At 38.5% G+C, this 19,087-nt stretch overlaps 2 protein-coding genes across 4 annotated transcripts in view; one reads left to right on the plus strand and one right to left on the minus strand.

The window, feature by feature from the left end:
* LOC126475462 (chitooligosaccharidolytic beta-N-acetylglucosaminidase) overlaps nucleotides 1–2,336 on the plus strand; it is a 229,968-nt gene extending 227,632 nt beyond the window's left edge. For all 3 annotated transcript variants that reach the window (XM_050103346.1, XM_050103345.1, XM_050103344.1), the window contains exon 7: nucleotides 1,343–2,336. In XM_050103346.1, coding sequence (XP_049959303.1) covers nucleotides 1,343–1,721 — 379 coding nt within the window. In that variant the 3' untranslated portion in view covers nucleotides 1,722–2,336. The remainder of the gene's footprint in view (nucleotides 1–1,342) is intronic.
* A 300-nt stretch (nucleotides 2,337–2,636) lies between these two features.
* The window catches only part of LOC126474649 (glutamate receptor ionotropic, delta-1-like), a 164,013-nt gene continuing 147,562 nt past the window's right edge, over nucleotides 2,637–19,087 (minus strand). Inside the window, exons 8-9 of the mRNA XM_050102127.1 lie at nucleotides 13,703–13,901; nucleotides 2,637–4,667 (exon numbers count right to left, since the gene is read on the minus strand). Of these exons, the coding sequence (XP_049958084.1) occupies nucleotides 4,593–4,667; nucleotides 13,703–13,901 (274 nt within the window). The 3' untranslated portion in view covers nucleotides 2,637–4,592. The remainder of the gene's footprint in view (nucleotides 4,668–13,702; nucleotides 13,902–19,087) is intronic.

Here is a 19,087-nt window from a genome sequence, read left to right on the forward strand (position 1 = left end):
TCTGACAGACAGCAAAGTAAAATTTGAAAATAAACTGAGAAATTTTCTCCTTGACAACTCCTTCTACTCTGTAAAAGAATTTCTATTACTGTAATGTGTAAAAGGTGGAGGGTAGGAGTTACTAACTCACATCCCTATCTTTTTTCTTTTTAGAAGAAAAAAAAAGCCTTTGAAATGTTCATACTGTAACCATATGTACAAATTAATTTGCAATGTGAATATAAAATGTCCCACTCCCTATCATTACGATCTATTGTGCAAAATGATACATGAAAAGTATAACTAACGAACTAACTGAAAGTAACATGGAGGTTGGGAAAAGATGCAGCAATAATGCCATGCAAGTAGAGGAAATAAGTAACTGGAGAAGATCATTAGTTTTTACAATTAAGTATGTGGAAATAAGACAGAGGTTCATTGATTTTTTCCCAATAATACTTTGTGTTTTCATTTGGAAATTTGCAGAACAATAAATGACAAGAGGCAAGGCAGTATCTGAAAGCATAAGTGTTGTAAAGATACGAAGAAGCATCGGGTACTTCTTGATATGTGTCAGATGTTTGAGTTGCACATTTTGTGATTAACATTTTGTCACTGCCTTCAGCACAACTAAATTTTAAGTCAGTATACAAATGTGTTAACACTATCCAAAAAGCAAAGTTTAACTAAGAGAGTCCTCCAGTATAATTACACCTGAGCAGTAACTAATAGAGATAGAAGGCTGTGTTTCTGTGAAAATATTGTCAGACAAGTTGAAAATATAAAGACAAAATGGAAAGTGAGGGAAAAAATGATGGGCGCGGTCAGTAAAGAAATTACTAAAATAAAAACCAAACACACACAATTTAGACTATGGCTGAAAATTGATTTGTAGAATGAGAAAAACACACACACACACACACACACACACACACACACACACACACACACACACACTCTTAAGTAACAAGAAATATGCTGGGGTATGATGAACAGCTAAAACTAAAAATTCATATAAACAGCTGAGCAATATCAGAAACATAAACTAATGAAATTGTGAGGCTGAAGCTGGTGAAAAGTGTACCTAAAGACTCACAAGAACTTTCCCATTATTATTTCATCTGCAATAAGGTGGCACACAGCAGTAAAGTGTAGTATGCAGCAGTGGACACAAGTAATATGAACATTACCATAGGCTTTGGTTCAGATTCTGCTTCTTGGCCACTGCATGTTTGAAAATGACTTTGTATTTATAATTGTATACATGGAATAATGTGTTTTTGAATGATTTGTATGCTCTATTCACAGTGTTCTGTTTTCATAAATATTATGTTATGTATGAACATAATGCATTTATTTACAGATTTGGAGCATGGATTGGATCTGGCAACAACTGGTGTTCACCATATATTGGGTGGCAGAAAGTATATGACAACAATGTGTGGGACCTGTTATCAGCATTTGGTATAGATGTTGGAGAGGGTTCAGAAGCACGGAAGTTGGTGCTCGGCAGTGAAGCTGCACTGTGGTCCGAGCAGGCTGATGAGTTTGCACTTGATGGACGTTTCTGGCCCCGTGCTGCTGCCCTTGCTGAACGTTTATGGACTGATCCTGTAGAAGGCTGGATGTCAGCTGAACACAGATTCCTGATTCAGAGGCAGAGGCTTGTTGATGAGGGCATTGCTGCAGATACCATAGAGCCTGAGTGGTGTCTACAGAATCAGGGTCACTGCTATGCATAAGGGATACATGACACAATGTGTTTGTGTATGAACAAGTAATACTGAATGATCCAAGACTGTAAGAAATATCATGAAGATATAGAAATTGACAATAGTTTTTTGAATGATACAGCTTAGTTTAAGGAGCAAACTGAGGAGGCTGTGTAATAGATATAACTGGTTTTATGATGACTGACACTATATTGAACTGCATTTTCTGTATGTGTGATTGCTGCACCAATATTTCTAATAATTATATGAAATGATTCTTAGATTGTACAGTACAGAATACAATCATAAATAAAAAATTATTACAATTTTTTTAAGGTTTAATGATCTTTAAAACAATGCCTATGCATAAATTATGACCAGCAACCAACCACATGGCCACAGATAAGAATGATAGTGTACCTCAGAACCCAGAGTGATTTTGTGATCTGTTACCTATGTGTGATCAACATTATTCATTGATTTGTAGGCAAATGGTTGACTTTTCCAATTTTTATTTGTAGTTTACACTTTGGAGTTCAATTGTTATATTAAATCAAACTATGACCAGTGTGTACAGTGTGTTTTGAATAAGGCTGTCATCATTGTGAATATTTGACTGTTACCTAGAAAATAAAGAAATTTTTTTACAGACAAATGCATTTTCATTTAGAGAAATTTGAAAGTGTTTGTTGCACAGAAGAGTATAAAACTGATTCACCCCACATCATAGTGAAAGACTTTATTTATCATCCAAGTAACAAGCAAATATCAAAAAAATTTACCTTTGTACTAAAAAATCTAAAAAGAATGATGAAATGGGTCTTAAACATGACATGTTGCAGTTACATCAGTTTCATGTATTTATTACAACACTAAAATAATAATTTACATTAGTGGGTACCATATAAGTAAAAGAAATAAAATAATGAATTCATAATTATTTTATCAAGACATTCTGCTAATTAATCATGAGATTGTACACAAAGAAGTTGGTACCTCTTCAGCACATAAACTGAGCTTCTCAGAGTGTGAAACTTATATTCCAGATTTATGTTTTCTGCAACAAATGAGAAGCAGCAGCCTCAGTACCATGATTCTGATGCTAATTTCTAAATCTACATATGCTGTTCTCAAGCCACTGGATATTGTATGGACGGGGGTTCAAGGATGAAGTTGTAGGAATGAAATGTTGCTGTTACCAATATGGAACAATGGAAAATGACTATCCATATGCCCTTATATGCCATGATGTCTTATATTACCGCAGAATCTACATAACATTTACAAAGGAAACAGCAGCATTATTCCACAGAATTTAACACAGGCTCTTTACATTTAGCCCACAGTTTCAAGAAGCATATGTTGCCTTTTTTTCAAAACTACCTATCCTTGAGGGTCCCAATTATATCAATATGCTGCATTACTTTTGATAAATAAAGCAGTGCATTTCAGAATTCATTACATGCCTGTTGTCATGTCTGATTGATAAGGACTTAAATGATACAAGCAGTACTCTAAAACTCATCACACTGACATCTTGCACGTAGTTTCCTTTAAAGGTGCACCACATTTTCGATGAGCCTCTACCAATTGCCTTCCCCGATTTTGATTTAACATCTTTGTCCTCCAAAATTTTTGAACACTGTGTGCCACTACTACTGTAATCCAATACCACAGAGTGTTTTTCCTTGTTGTATGAGTTAAAGTAGTTTACCTTACAAGAAAAGGAACAATGAAGGGGAAAAAAACAGGAAAAATGAGTTAATTCCAGATGTACTTGGCCACACATGTGGTTAAATCAAGTATGTAGTGCACCTCTCAACCACTCTGCACCTTATTTGAGTTGCCTATATCTAACAGCCCCTTCTTTTCCTTCTGTGGCTGCTGTTCACTACCTTTGAGAGGCCATTACTCCAGAAGAGGTAAGACCAACCAGCTTTATTTGCCAATGAAATGCTATGCCTTGAACTTGTTTGTTCAAAGTATTGGACCAGTCTTTTAGCTATCCATCTTGTACAACTGTTCCCACACTACATCAGACCTAAACGTGGCTCACTAGCTACAATTAGGTGTCAGCTTGGTTACAACCTTGCTTCCTGTTGTTTTTGGATAGTAGTCAACTATTCGACCAAAACAAATCATAATTTATAATCATCCTTAGTCATGGCTACCTGATGGCTGTTCACTTCTACACAGAAGCACATATGAAACTATATTATGCACTTTCAGAAACTTAAGTACAGTGATTACTTTAAATGTCGGTACTGATTACTAGTACCTACTGCTCAAGAACCTGTGCTCAGTTACTGGTAAGAAGCAGGACCTTACAGTTCAGTGTTGAATAGTCTGGGCTACTGCCTATGTTTTGCCTACTCTATCTGGTGAAAGTTATTATTATTACTCTCATTTTTACATGGCACTGATATAAAGATAATGGTTTAAATAACAAGTTACTACTAAATCAACTATGTTCTCCAAGACTGTGATGAACTATTCTGCAGGTGTGCACTGTAACTGCCTTCAGCAGTTGCCAACAGAGAGGAGGAGGCAGTTTTTGGTCCTGTACATTCTTCTGTATGTTTTAGGACAACACAACAGTGACTGACATTACTACAGAGATGATGGGTACAAACTTCTGTTTCCACATGGCTTTCACCTCAGCTGCCAAGTCCATATATTTGATCATCTTCTCACAGCAGATGTTTTGCATCTTATGGGTTGGGTACATTGATGTCTATAAGGAAGGTAGTGGTGGTGTTCATCGTCATCTCTGTTGTCATTACAGTGTCATGGGTTATTCGTGACCCAGTACTGAATTATGTATAATAGTAGTGGCAGCAGATGTGTAGAAGTAGTAGTAAAATCTTGTCAGTCTCTTGCTTCAAATATTTCATTACATCTTTAAAATCTCAGTTTCAGGTTTCTATTTGTCATCTGAAGGAACAGTCTATACTTTGCAGGATTTGTTGACGATCTCTGTAAAACAGAAAATTTCAGGGTTCAGTTAGTCTGTTACATTAATTCCTCTTGCAAAGACATAGCATTTTTAGTAAGGAAGTAGGGGAAGAAAGGAGCAGGATAATAAACAAGATAACAAAATTTATAATGATCTTTTATTTTAATAATAAGTCCTAAACTAAAAATGCATAACAAGGCAGCTGATAATCTGAAGATCATGTTGGGGGTGACTTCTGGAAATATATTTTATTAAATACTCATCTTCAGTTGAAGCTCATTTTTATGTCCATGTTTGGGTGCAAATAAATTTATTTTTGGATAGATTTTGCAATAGCAAACTCAATTTTTTCTTATTTTCAACCCAAACATGTTTCATTGAAGTTGCTGCATTATCAATAGTTTTTAGTTGTTTTCTATTAAATAACAGGAAAAATTTATTGTCACCTTTTAATTAAAATATTCACTAATTTGAAAAACTTGCCTGGACAGCCATTCATGTTACCTGCTGCTGCTGCGATACGTGCACTGGTCCCTGATCGAATCCGCTTGGCGGATTAATGATAGGGGGCTAGTGTGCCTATCATCTTGGATGCGATTTTTAGGTGATTTCTCACACCTGATTAGGTAAATACCAGGCTGGTACCCACATCTTGCCTCAGTTGCACAATTCTCAAACATTCCAAAAATGCTCTCACACTTTCACATGGAATAACACTAGCTGTGGACAGAGGTACATAAATTCTGTCACAAGGCTGCAACAAAGGGCATCAGGCCACCCTCTACCACTAACATTGCCAGTTCCAGATCAACATGCCAAATTTGTAAAGATATAGGATAAAGCCAGGAAAAAGATGGCTTTAAAATTTTAAAAATAAATTTTTTATATGCTTTGTGAAGATATATTGTGGTTTCTGTGGCTCACAGCTATAGCAGTTTCTCTTTCAGTTTATAATCTGCAATGGTGGAGAACTTCATACACAAAATATTTGTACATCAAAAATATATGACTGGCAATGTCACTGTCATGGTTGAACTTAATGTGTGTGTTGCATTTGTTGGTTTGTGTTGTTTGACAGTTCTTTGAGGGCAGAGCACAGAGGTCCATTGCAGAGACCTCAGTATTCAGTTATTTCTTTTCACTCACCTCTGGTTTTCTGTATTTGGTGGTTTGCTTAAATTACTAGTTTATTTTTTTTTTTTGGGGGGGGGGGGGGGGGGGGGGGGAAGGCTCTTGCTGCATTTGAAAATTTTTAGGTCAGTGTTGATGTTTGTTGCTCCATATCCATCATTAGGTGTTCTTTGAATTAAAATGACAACTATTATCCTTTACTGCTGCTTTGTGAACCTAATGTTGAAATTTCTACTTGTCAGTCCCATATAAATCAAACTGCAGTCCTGACATGTCATCTGAGAAATGTAGATATATTGTATTTGTTTGTGTTGGCACTAGTTGTCCCTAGTTATCTCTGTATTGAGTTACCTGTTCTGTAGGCTGCTTTTAGTCCTCATTTTATGAGTGCTGCCTGTCACACAGAAGAGGTTATATCCAGTTTTTCTGTGAGAGTTTTGTAAAGCACTTTTTAATAACCTACGCAGTGTGCTTTAGCTCAGAGTACAACCAACCACAAAGTTAAGTTACAGGCCAATTTGTCTGGCCTAAAGTGAAGGCAGACTGCAAAGCATGGACACAACTTGGGTCAGGTGTCACTGGTGTAAAGTCAGATGTTGAGCATCCCCAAAACATTGCAGCTATACAATACTAAAAGGATGTCTGCAGTACGTAAATGTTGACCTCGTGGGACCCCTGCCCAAAATGGCAACAGATAATATAACTCGCTGGGTGGAGGCACTGCTCTTGGTTGATATTACAGCAGAAACATTTTTACAAATGTGAATATCACCTAGTGGGATGTGGGTAACCACTTAAAATGACATCCAGGCTGGCCGGCACATCCTCCCTTGCTACTAATCTGTTAGGCAGATTCAATCCATGTTCGGCACACCTCTCCTGGACATTCTATGACACTTTAACATGTGTGGGTATTGGGACTGAGCCCATGTAACAGATACAAACTATCCTTCTTTGGCCCTAAATGAAGGGGGAAGCCCATGGGCTGCCTGAAAGGTGTACTATCTCTGATTGCAATAAATCATCAGTGGCAACCTTAACTTGTCCATAGCACACTGCTAAGCCTTGTGAAAAATATGAGGGCCTTGTGTAGTATTTATCCTATGAACTGTGTTGTCTTTGATACTTCTCTTTGCTCTAGGAACATATGTGACAGATGGAACACTGGAAAAATCCTACTAGAAGTTTGTGCACTGACATTGGCATTACTGATCTGCATAAACACGTAATGTTCCTTATGAGGTGCATGTGCATGATGCTGCGACAAACGGTGATTCTTCTCCACATCTACAGCTCCAACTGATGACTCAAGGCTACCGACACATTTCTGTATGCGACATATTACATCCTTTTGTGTCTGTCTGATATTATCCTTGCTTTCATGGTCAATATTATCTAGCTTTAATAAGGTCTTTGTCAACATTTAATGCATTTTGTTAGGCGACATAAACTGCCTGACAACTCTGGAGGTCCAAGTAAAGTTTTTCATTGGTCTCTTAAGATTTTCCACATCCTTCAAACCTGCTGGCACACAGAGAACTGGAATGGTAGATTGTTCTCCCAAATACATAGTGTATTTCTTCATTTTAACTATTTCTTTCTAGAATCTTCCAATTCTTTTCTACTGTTGGTCATCTTGGATTGTAAGTCTTGATGTTCCTAATGTAACTTCACACATCTCATCCTCACATGTTTGTATTTCTTGTTCATAGTGGCCATTTTCAACTTCAAGGTATGATATGTATTCATTAATTGTTTAGTCACTGTTGAACTGGAAACTGTCACTGGCACTTGTGAATGTGTGGGTGGTCTGTCTGTCATGCTCAGCACTGATTCTGCATTGACAGTGTTGTCAAACCTGCCATCAGTGAGGCTGCAAGAGAGGCACAACTGTATTAAAAAATCTGCACCCAATAAGCGCACATTTATGTCAGCTATCATGAGATGCCAGATGAAAAGTTTATGTAGTCCAGGGTCTGCAGTGTGGGTGATTGTTCAATATAGTTTGATGTAAGTGTGATTTGAGCTTCACACCTGAAGGATGGAATCTGGAACCTCTATTTGAGATGCTCTTTTGGGAAGTATGCTCACTTCAGAACCTGTGTCAATTAGGAAATACTAGTTTGATGTCTTGTTTAAGGTGTACAACCCGCAGCTATCTTGTGTGGGTTGAACTGAACTTGTCTGGCCAACCTGCTGTAGTGAAGGTACATTTTTATATGTGCTGTGACCCGAGCACCTATTATAAGTCACAGCTGGAGGTTGGGTGACTGCACAGCACAGAACATTTGCATTTCCCAAAATGTGTTTGAAACCAACTCCAAGGCATCAGTTCTGGGTCAAGGATAGAATGTCCATTATCATCAACTGTGAATATCTGATGTGTGCAGCTGTCTGGAATTCCTGCTAGCAGTTGTTGTCTGTTGTTTACATGTGGCATCAAGTCATGTATTTCTGCAAGTGCTCAGCATCCTTTGGTGACTTGCTGCTGCAGTGGAGAGGTTAGAGGCAACTTCCAGCATGCCACCATAATAGTGTTGCTGATGGTACAGGAGTGCTAAAATTCTATCTACAATTTGTAAACTGTCTTCTCCCATATCATATTTGTGGTTAATAATTGTAGCCTGTATCTGTGGGGGCATGTATGTTGGATCAATTAATTCATGTAAATGACTCCACAGCTGTGAATTTGTTTTGCTGCCCAATTTTTCTGTGTACATCACTTGCTGCAACTGTCGTCCTGGTGATTTAATTGAGTGTTAGACCAAAGTAGCTTTTGCTACATCAGATTTATAGGTTCAGGAGACAACTGAATCACCTCACTTGTGAGGTAACCACATTCCCCAACATTGTCTACTTGGCTGGAAAACTTCTAAGTGCTGTTCACTAGTGCCAAGGATTGTTTCCACAATGGCAAACCAAGTTCTTAAATGATCTGGTTGAAAAGGAAGTGGTTTAGATGAAGGACACTGTCTCATAGGTATTTCATGAAAAACGTGTCCATAAGGCACTAGTTCTGTCGGTATGAAGGCTTTGGCAGAGGTAAACCCAATCATGTGGTGTGGAAGAAAATTCAGAAAGTCTGTTGTTTACCCCAGCCAGCCGGGTTCAACATGGTTGAAGGAATGGATTCGATGGAATTGTTTCCAACATGGGAGGGCAAAGAAAAGAATGCATGGCATTGCAGTGCAGATGTGAATTAGCAGGGAATACTGTCCTGTACACTATCCTGTGCTCAGTGAATTTAATCAGAATTGTTTATAAAGTCATTTAAAGATATTGACTGTGCAACACATTGTGTATATAGTTGTTCTATATGACCATAATTATGTGCTGGTGGTGAAAGTTTTGATTTCACTGTGTACACTGTATGTTCAGCATTTTTCGAAACATGTTAAGAGCCACTAAGGAAGTCACCGTGCTGGCAAAATGGTCCAAGTAACAGTTGTTCACTGGAATGAACCACTGTCTCTGTGAAGTACCCCATTGCATATCTCAGATGTTGCCAGAAATGGTTTGCTTGCTTGTCACAGGTCAACACTAGGAATTCCAGGTGGAGTAATATTTGAAATAGTACTCATGCGGTTCTAAAGTGAAATTGCAGTATTTTATTGTTTGTATGGTACAAAGAACTAGCTGAAAGCATGCTACACTACAAAAATAAAAAATAAACCTCTACTGGAAGTACTGGTCACTCAGAAATAGTTGCAACTATTTATTGCTGTCTGGATGCAAAGTACTAACATAAATATTCATTTTATTTTAGATTGTTATTCAGCAGGACTTCAATGAAATTTACGCATGGTGTTTCATTTAGAGCAGTGATTACCATCCTTTCTTACACCATTATCCTGGAGTGCAATCAGACATTAGCAGTACCCCTGCCCTCATTCCCCCCTCCCTTCCACTCATTATCACCAACTTTAGCACCTAAATAAACTGTAGAGTGAAAGACTTTTCTTGGAACACTTTTATTTTTAAAATGATGAAAGATGAATGATATTTAATGTGTGTGTGTGTGTGTTTTTTTTTATGAATGACGAAGGAATTTGTGATGCATTGCAAGTGCTACCCACAACTCCTTAAGCCAGCTATCCACAGTGAGCATACACACTTGTTAGACCCCTGCAGTAGCTTGACCTGCACACTACAATCTCATTTAAAATCAAACAGATTCACATGAATGCACATACTTACTGTTCGAAGCCCACTTCATTGCCGCACTCCTTACTTTTTAACTGTCACAAGCTGGATGACTTCAGGCTGTTAACGCTTTGTGTCTAACTGCTCAGTAATAATAATAAAACCTTGTACAGCATTATAGTACCCCTTATGTAGTCACTGCTGTGTCGTGCTGTAAATTAATTCATTTATCTATTTCAAAGCAAGTAATGAGGCAATTTCAGGACTACTGCAGGTACTATCTACAACTTGGAGAAGACATTTTCTCTTGAAATAGTTAGCATTTGCTATGTATATGTTTCCCTTTTGTTATGTGTATGTTTCCATTTTATCATGAGTGATGTACAGGACAAAGCACAACATAAGCGTGTAGTGAATGGACTATGTGAGGAACCTGTAACCACACCGTATTAATGCAGCTAATTGTGAAAAAGTAACTATTGATACCTTTGAGTCTTACAAAACTGAGATAATAGTAATGATCTTTAGAAAATAATTTAGTTTCATGACTGAAACAGATTCGAATCGTGTAGTTTTTACGCCTCAGAAAATTTCATTTTACCCCTCAGGGGGTAATTACTGCCAAGTTAGGAATCACTGATTGAGAGTATGACCACTGTTGTTTACTTGTGGTACAGCCAGGTCAGTTCTCCTTGGTTGAAATGTCATAAGTCTTTGTGAGATTAAAACTTGAAATTTTTTACTGTGAACCAGTTGTGGGATTGCTCAGCTACCATCTATGTTATGCCTCTTATTGTTGAGTATGAGCTTATTGTTATTGTACTTGTTCCATTAGTAAACACTATAGTCTTTTATGGCCCTACAAAATCACTTGATCACTTATGTAGTTTAAGAATAGGAGTGGTTCTACTACCAAATCTTATGAGACCCCACATGTTTTGTTCTCTCATTATGAGTTTAACTTTATTCCTATAGTGCAGGTTGTCAATATGACCCTCTGCTTTCTGTTGATGGAGATAAGACTCCATCTACAAACAAAAGATGCCATTTATGCTACAACATTTCATTGTACCAATACTAACATTTACTTTCTTGGTGTACAGTTAACATACATTCCTTCTAAAATGTTCTAGACATGTCAATTAATACTAAAAAATTTTGTGAGCTTTACCAACTGACTATCAAGTATTTACAACAATGTGCACACACTATAACTTGGCCCTTAGCTATGCAGATGGCTGGGCAGGAGACACGACAGTATCACTCTGATGGTTCTGTTGTGGAGGGCCAGCGAGTGGTAGGAGAAATATGAACTTTCTTATTTTCTTCTTCCTACACATTTAATCACGTTACATACAATCTCATGCATCTGACTGTAAAGTATTCTCTCTACACCAGCAGAGTTTTGAGACTTAAATGCCACACTGTGAAGAGCAGATATGGCTATGATCATATCCAAATTGTAATTGCTGACAGCCAAAACGAAAATCATGAAATGACTGTGACTTAAGGACATAGACTCTGACTCGTCTAACGGAAAGAGCACTAATGTGCCATCTGTGTATGTACAAGTACTACCCTATCCTGTATGAACTAAATGTCAAATGTGCTCTTTGAATTAACACATTATGATAGCAACTGAATAAAATCTCCTCAGTTTTCAAGTTGCATCATTTTGAATAAAACACTCAAGTTTTCGATGGGTGTCTCAGCCAAAGTCGTCAGGAGTACAAACTACTGACTGCCGGGATTGGCATGGCTTTCTGCTCATATAGACACAACAGTGGCATCTGCCACAAATCAGAGGGCTGAAATGATGAGTGCCTGGAAGGTGAGTTGGGCAGCTCATAGCAGTTCCGGCCTGCCATGGGATTGAGTGACATCAAGAATTGTGAGTGGCCAGTGCAACATTTGAAACTGCCATTCCAACCTCCCTACGAGTGTAAGGCATCCATCTTAGCTTTCCTAGAAATATCCAACACCTGCCCCCATGCCCTATTTGGATGTTTTAGTTGAGTGGTCACTCAGTGTACAGGAAACCAATGCACACTGATCAGTAATCAGATACCGACAGTTTTCAACACACTGTGTGCTAGAAAGAGGTCCTGATCATGTTAGCACACAGAGTAGAGATTATTTCTGGCCATGAGCACCTACAGTCTGAATTGTAACATTTTAGACACATGTTCAGAGAAAATGGTTATAGCAAGGGAGACATTGCAAACACTTTCAGGAGCCACAGACCAAGAACGCTATGTGAATCAGCAGAAAAGGCCAAGCCAGCTGCTTTCCTGCCATAGTGTGAGACAACAAACAGTAAGCTAGTTGTGGACTGAGACCAGTGTTTTGGTTTGCCTTCAAGATACAAGATATGCTGTACCCTTTTAAAGATGGCATAGCTCTTCTCATACCCAGTGTGTATGGCGTTCTTTGCAAATGCAGCAGCATCTACATAGACCAAACAATTCGCACAGCAGTTGCAGAGTGTTGTGCTGAGCGTAAGTGACATATTAAGAAAGTGAACTTGACAAGTCAGCCAGAGCTGGTCACTGCCTGGAACCAGAGCTGGTCACTGCCTGGAAAACAGACACAAAATACCACTTGAAAAGATGAGAGTCTTGCCTCATGCATTAACGTATTGGGACTCCGTTATAAATGAGGCAGATAAAATTATAACAAACAGTAACAGTTTTAATAGGGACCAGGTACACACTCAGTAGGACATGGGGACAGGCTTTAGATACTGTAACAAAGCGAAAGCAGGTAATTAATAACTGTCGGGAGGGGGGAGTGGCAGTTCTAAACATGATGTCAACCTCTCACACCACTGAACATCACTTGGTCCTGTGGCAGGCAGTAGCTGCTATGAGCTGCCCAACTCATCTTCCACATGTGCATCATTTCAGCACTCTGTTAGATACCAGATGCTGTGACTGTCACAATGTAAGTGGAAAGTTGTGCCAGCTCCAGCAGTCAGTGGTTTTTATTCTTGATGACCATAGCAGAGAGTGCCATTGAAAGGTCAAGTGTTTTATCTGAAATGAAGGGGATTGAAAACAGAGAAAAATTTGTTCAGGCATGCTGCTGCAAAAGACCCCAAGGACATATGATCGCAAACTCTCTCTGTTCCTGTCTGCTGCAAACTGGACAGTTGGCCACAGGTAACAATCATTATTTTAAACTAGCTCATACTTTTCCTTCTAGAAGCTTTACAGAACTACCATCAAGAGGATTACAAACATCAAAGAGACAAAACATAAGACCAGTACGCTTACAGCTGCCATCAAATGATGACAATTCCATATGCTCCAAGAGTTCAATACCATCCCTTTCAGACTTTCTTGTTGACATGTCTAGGTGAGCAGTGTAGCCGTTTCCTCATTCTAACATGATGTATCAGGATAGCTTGAGTAACCTTCTAATTGTTTAACCAGCATACTTCCCTTTGGTGTTAAAGCAGATAGAAGGAGTAGGAGGTAAACAACACTATTTTCTGTTTGTATAGGTCACATTTTAAGACAGGAAATAAACAAAGAGCATAAGTGAAAAGCAAGTAAGTAAGTCTGTCTGTGCAAGAATTAAACATATGCACTTCCCATTGCTAGAAATCACAGAGCGTAGGCTACAAATTACACTAATAGCTAGGTCATCTTATCCAAAACAATACATTTTTATTAACTGAAGCATTACATCAGAGATTATTAAACAAGTATCAGGATTAATGTGTAAAACGTGAACATCAAATCAACCAAATAATGATGAAAGGTAATGTTACTTGTACCTTATGCTTTAGATGCCAGCAAATTTCAGCTGCACCAATGAGGGAGGCCACAAGGATGCCAATCAGTAATATACCAAATGGAGACATAAGTTGATCCATGTCCACTGCTTCCCAGTGGTCATCTTGCTCATATTCTCTGCGTGGCCACCATTCTCTGTACAGTTTCTGGATAATGCCATTGCGCCGAAGAACTTGGATGCTGCAAAACATCATTTTTCAACAAGATACATTCATCAGCAGCAAGGAAATGCAATCGAAGAACATTTAACCAGTGCTAATGAACAGTTTTCCACTGCAATAAGCTTCTGACACACATCCAAGCAATAAAGAATCATTTATAGTGTACTGATGTTTACTAGATACAGATGGTTACTTCTTGAAAGGTGGAAGTAAATCATATCAGTCAGTTTGTCACTACTATACACAGTGTAATGAACTGAAGTGTTGCTGTGAATTTAGACTACACTTACATGATTTTTTTCTGAAACATTTGAAAAAGAGAAAAAAAGTAGACATCAAAACATTATAATGAGCCAGGATAAAACATCTTCACTTCATAGATGGGAGTGAATAATATTGTATGATTAAATATTGTTCATAAGCCATACTAATTCTAGTTCCTTTTGGGTATCTCTTCTCATAGTTTCATTCCTCTCTTAGAAGTACTAGTATCAGCATTTGTGAAAATTAAGTAAAGTATTACCCCATCAAAGAATAACCAAATATCAGGTATCTCAATGAAATTCTGATCCCCAACGAAGCACCCTGCCATGAAAATATGGAGCTGAATTCTGACACTTGTCATGGGCCCCACACACAACAGACCCCCTACATCCACCATAATTGTCACATACCACGTGTAAGAAGTTCCTCATTCTCTCAACACTAGCTGGTACCTAGACTCAATCACCATATTAAATATGGGAATATTGCTGACATAGGTTCCAATTAGTGTTCCACACACCTCCATAATATGGAATGTTGGTGGAAATAAGTCAATGGTACACACACTGTGTTGTGTGTAGGATAATGAGCATGGTGTTCAACACCTTGCTGACACTTTAAAAGAATATGCAGTCATGGATGCTTGAAGCACTGACAATGTCTGGTGAAACTTGAGTAAGAGTAGAAAATCTGTCCTCCTTGCCAACTGTGTGTCTTGATTGCCATGTGCATACTCCTAGCTGTTCATCCCTTTTGACGGGATAATCCAAGGTCCTCTGTTTCCCCACTGTGCTTTTTGTACATATGGAACCCAACTGGAGAAGTGTTACAAAATCATAGGTGTCAACATCTGTGATAAATGAAAGTTTGAGTTACACATGAGCCTAATGGTTAAGGTGAATGCTTATGACAAGCAGGAAATCTGGATTCAAGTCCTGTTCTGGCACAAATTTTCAATTATCAGTATAAATTCAAAAATATCTTTCTTCAATAGTGAGATCATACATTGATAAGAGAAATTACAAAACAGAAATGAATGACAAATGATAACTATATTCAGCAATCCTAAAAGAAACACAGGGCTACTAGTAGAGTTATCAAATAACAAGTATCAACAGACATTGTCAGTGCCTCAGGCATCCGTGACTCCAGATTCTTTCAAAATGTCAACACTGTGCTGAACAGCCATACTCAGTATCCTAAACATACTACACAGTGTGTTCCATTGACTCATTTCCACCGACGTTTGATATTATAGTGTTGTATCGAACACTCATTGGAACCTATGCCAGTGATACACCCACTTGTTAGTGTGGTGAGTGATTCTAGACACTAGCTAGTGTCGAGAGAATGACAAACTTGGTACCATGGTATGAGGAAATTATGGTGGATATAACTTCTGTATACCACGGTAAGGAGTTCCTCATGCTCTCAACATCAGCTGGCATGTAGGATCACTCCCCATTCTAACATGTGGAAATATAACTGACAGAAGTGTCCGCCCCCGGTAGCTGAGTGGTCACCGCGACGGACTGTCAATCCTAAGGGCCCGGGTTCGATTTCCGGTTGGGTCGGAGATTTTCTCCGCTCAGGGACTGGATGTTGTGTTGTACTAATCATCACCATTTTATTCCCATCAACGTGCAAGTCACTGAAGTGGCGTCAAATCGAAAGACTTGCACAAGGCGAGTGGTGTACCCGATGGGAGGCCCTCGTCGCACGCCATGTTCCACACATCACAATAACATGAAATGGTGATGGAAATGAATCAATGAATCCTTATTTACCTGGGTATATGACCCCCCTTTATTTAACAGGTTTCTTAAGGAAAAAATTGTTTTTTACACATTCTGACTAATCAAAATTCTAATTTTTTATTGACATATGGTACCAGCCTAAAAATTTAATGTTTCACATATTCTAAACTTATACATTTTGACAATACAAGGAGAAATTAATAAAAAGAAATTGTTTATATTAATTTTTTTATCTTCACTGCCTCATTTCGTTAGTCTGTCGACTGTGGCATCACAATTTTTAATCATCATCCTAACAGGACAGTTTTGAAACTTATATCTTTGATCTCACAAATATTTATCTGTTCCTTCCAAATATGTTCTGTTTTCTGAGAATGTGGTTACGGTGGGATCTGAGAACACTGATGTTTTTTACTGGAAAAACAGCAGATTTCGCTTCTATACTTACTTGAGACTGTTGTAATATCTCTTGCTTCCACACACTGTCTGCCCACCACTCTCTCAGTAGCTGTGTATGAACCAGCAACTGCCCCCCCCCCCCCCCCCACCATCCCCAGTTGCTCCTATCTTTATTGACGGTGAGCATCGACAACATTTCTGCATGAAACACGTTAGTACACCACTAGCTCCAGCCTTGATTTTAACAATCTCCTGCAGAAATGTGTACACCTGTCAAGTTTTTATCCAATTTTTAGGCTATCTCGATTCCAAGCAAAAATGGCTTCGGGCAAACTGCAATTTAAACTTGGTAGATGTTCATATAAAGACAAAGTATGCATTAGAGGTTCCTACTCAAGAGGACATCGTTATCAGGAGAAAGAAAACTGGCATTCTACGGGTCGGAGTGTGGAATGTCAGATCCCTTAATCGGGCAGGTAGATTAGAAAATTTAAAAAGGGAAATCGATAGGTTAAAGTTAGATATAGTGGGAATTAGTGAAGTTTGATGGCAGGAGGAACAAGACTTTTGGTCTGGTGATTACAGGGTTATAAATACAAAATCAAATAGGGGTAATGCAGGAGTAGGTTTAATAATGAATAAAAAAAATAGGACTACGGGTAAGCTACTACAAACAGCATAGTGAACACATTATTGTGGCCAAGATAGACATGAACCCCATGCCTACTACAGTAGTACAAGTTTATATGCCAACTAGCTCTGCAGATGATGAAGAAATTGATGAAATGTATGATGATATAAAAGAAATTATTCAGATAGTGAAGGGAGACGAAAATTTAATAGTCATGGGTGACTGGAATTCGAGAGTAGGAAAAGGGAGATAAGGAAACATAGTAGGTGAATATGGATTGGGGCAAAGAAATGAAAGAGTAAGCCGCCTGGTAGAATTTTGCGCACAGCATAACTTAAGCATAGCTAACGCTTGGTTCAAGAATCAGGAAAGAAGGTTGTATACATGGAAGAACCCTGGAGACACTAAAAGGTATCAGATAGATTATATAATGGTAAGACAGAGATTTAGGAACCAGATTTTAAATTGTAAGACATTTCCAGGGGCAGATGTGGACTCTGACCACAATCTATTAGTTATGAACTGTAGATTAAAACTGAAGAAACTGCAAAAAGGTGGGAATTTAAGGAGATGGGACCTGGATAAACTGAAAGAACCAGAGGTTGTACAGGGTTTCAGGGAGAGCATAAGGGAACAATTGACGGGAATGGGGGAAAGAAATGCAGTAGAAGAAGAATGTGTAGTTTTGAGGGATGAAATAGTGAGGGCAGCAGAGGATCAAATAGGTAACAAGACGAGGGCTAATAGAAATCCTTGGGTAACAGAAGAAATATTGAGTTTAATTGATGAAAGGAGAAAATATAAAAATGCAGTAAATGAAGCAGACAAAAAGGAATACAAACGTCTCAAAAATAAGATCGACAGGAAGTGCAAAACGGCTAAGCAGGGATGGCTAGAGGACAAATGTAAGGATGTTGAGGCTTATCTCACTAGGGGTAAGATAGATACTGCCTACAGGAAAATTAAAGAGACCTTTGGAGAAAGGAGAACCACTTGCATGAATATCAAGAGCTTTGATGGAAACCCAGTTCTAAGCAAAGAAGGGAAAGCAGAAAGGTGGAAGGAGTATATAGAGTGTCTATACAAGGGCGATGTACTTAAGGATAATATTACGGAAATGGTAAAGGATGTAGATGAAGATGAAATGGGAGATATGATACTGTGTGAAGAGATTGACAGAGCACTGAAAGACCTGAGTCGTAACAAGGCCCCCGGAGTAGACAACATTCCATTAGAACTACTGACAGCCTTGTGAGAGCCTGTCCTGACAAAAATCTACCATCTGGTGAGCAAGATGTATGAGACAGGCGAAATACCCTCAGACTTCAAGAAGAATATAATAATTCCAATCCCAAAGAAAGCAGGTGTTGACAGATGTGAAAATTACCGAACTATCAGTTTAATAAGTCACAGCTGCAAAGTACTAATGCGAATTCTTTACAGACGAATGGAAAAACTGATAGAAGCCGACCTCGGGGAAGATCAGTTTGGATTCCGTAGAAATGTTGGAACACGTGAGGCAATACTGACCCTACGACTTTTCTTAGAAGAAAGATTAAGGAAAGACAAACCTACGTTTCTAGCATTTGTAGACTCAGAGAAAGCTTTTGACAATGTTGACTGGAATACTCTCTTTCAAATTCTGAAGGTGGCAGGGGTAAAATACAGGGAACGAAAGGCTATTTACAATTTGTACAGAAAGCAGATGGCAGTTGTAAGAGTCAAGGGGTATGAAAGGGAAGCAGTGGTTGGGAATGGAGGGAGACAGGGTTGTAGCCTATCCCTGATGTTATTCAATCTGTATATTAAGCAAGCAGTGAAGGAAATAAAAGAAATGTTGGGAGTAGGTATTAAAATCCATGGAGAAGAAATAAAAACTTTGAGGTTCACTGATGACATTGTAATTCTGTCAGAGACAGCAAAGGGCTTGGGAGAGCAGTTGAACGGAATGGACAATGTCTTCAAAGAAGGATATATGATGAACATCAACAAAAGCAAAACGAGGATAATGGAATGTAATCGAATTAAGTTGGGTGATGCTGAGGGAATTAGATTAGGAAATGAGACACTTAAAGTAGTAAAGGAGTTTTGCTATTTGGGGAGCAAAATAACTGATGATGGTCGAAGTAGAGAAGATATAAAATGTAGACTGGC

Source organism: Schistocerca serialis, chromosome 4, assembly GCF_023864345.2.
Source record: "Schistocerca serialis cubense isolate TAMUIC-IGC-003099 chromosome 4, iqSchSeri2.2, whole genome shotgun sequence".
In the NCBI taxonomy this organism is placed as follows: Eukaryota; Metazoa; Arthropoda; class Insecta; order Orthoptera; family Acrididae; genus Schistocerca; species Schistocerca serialis.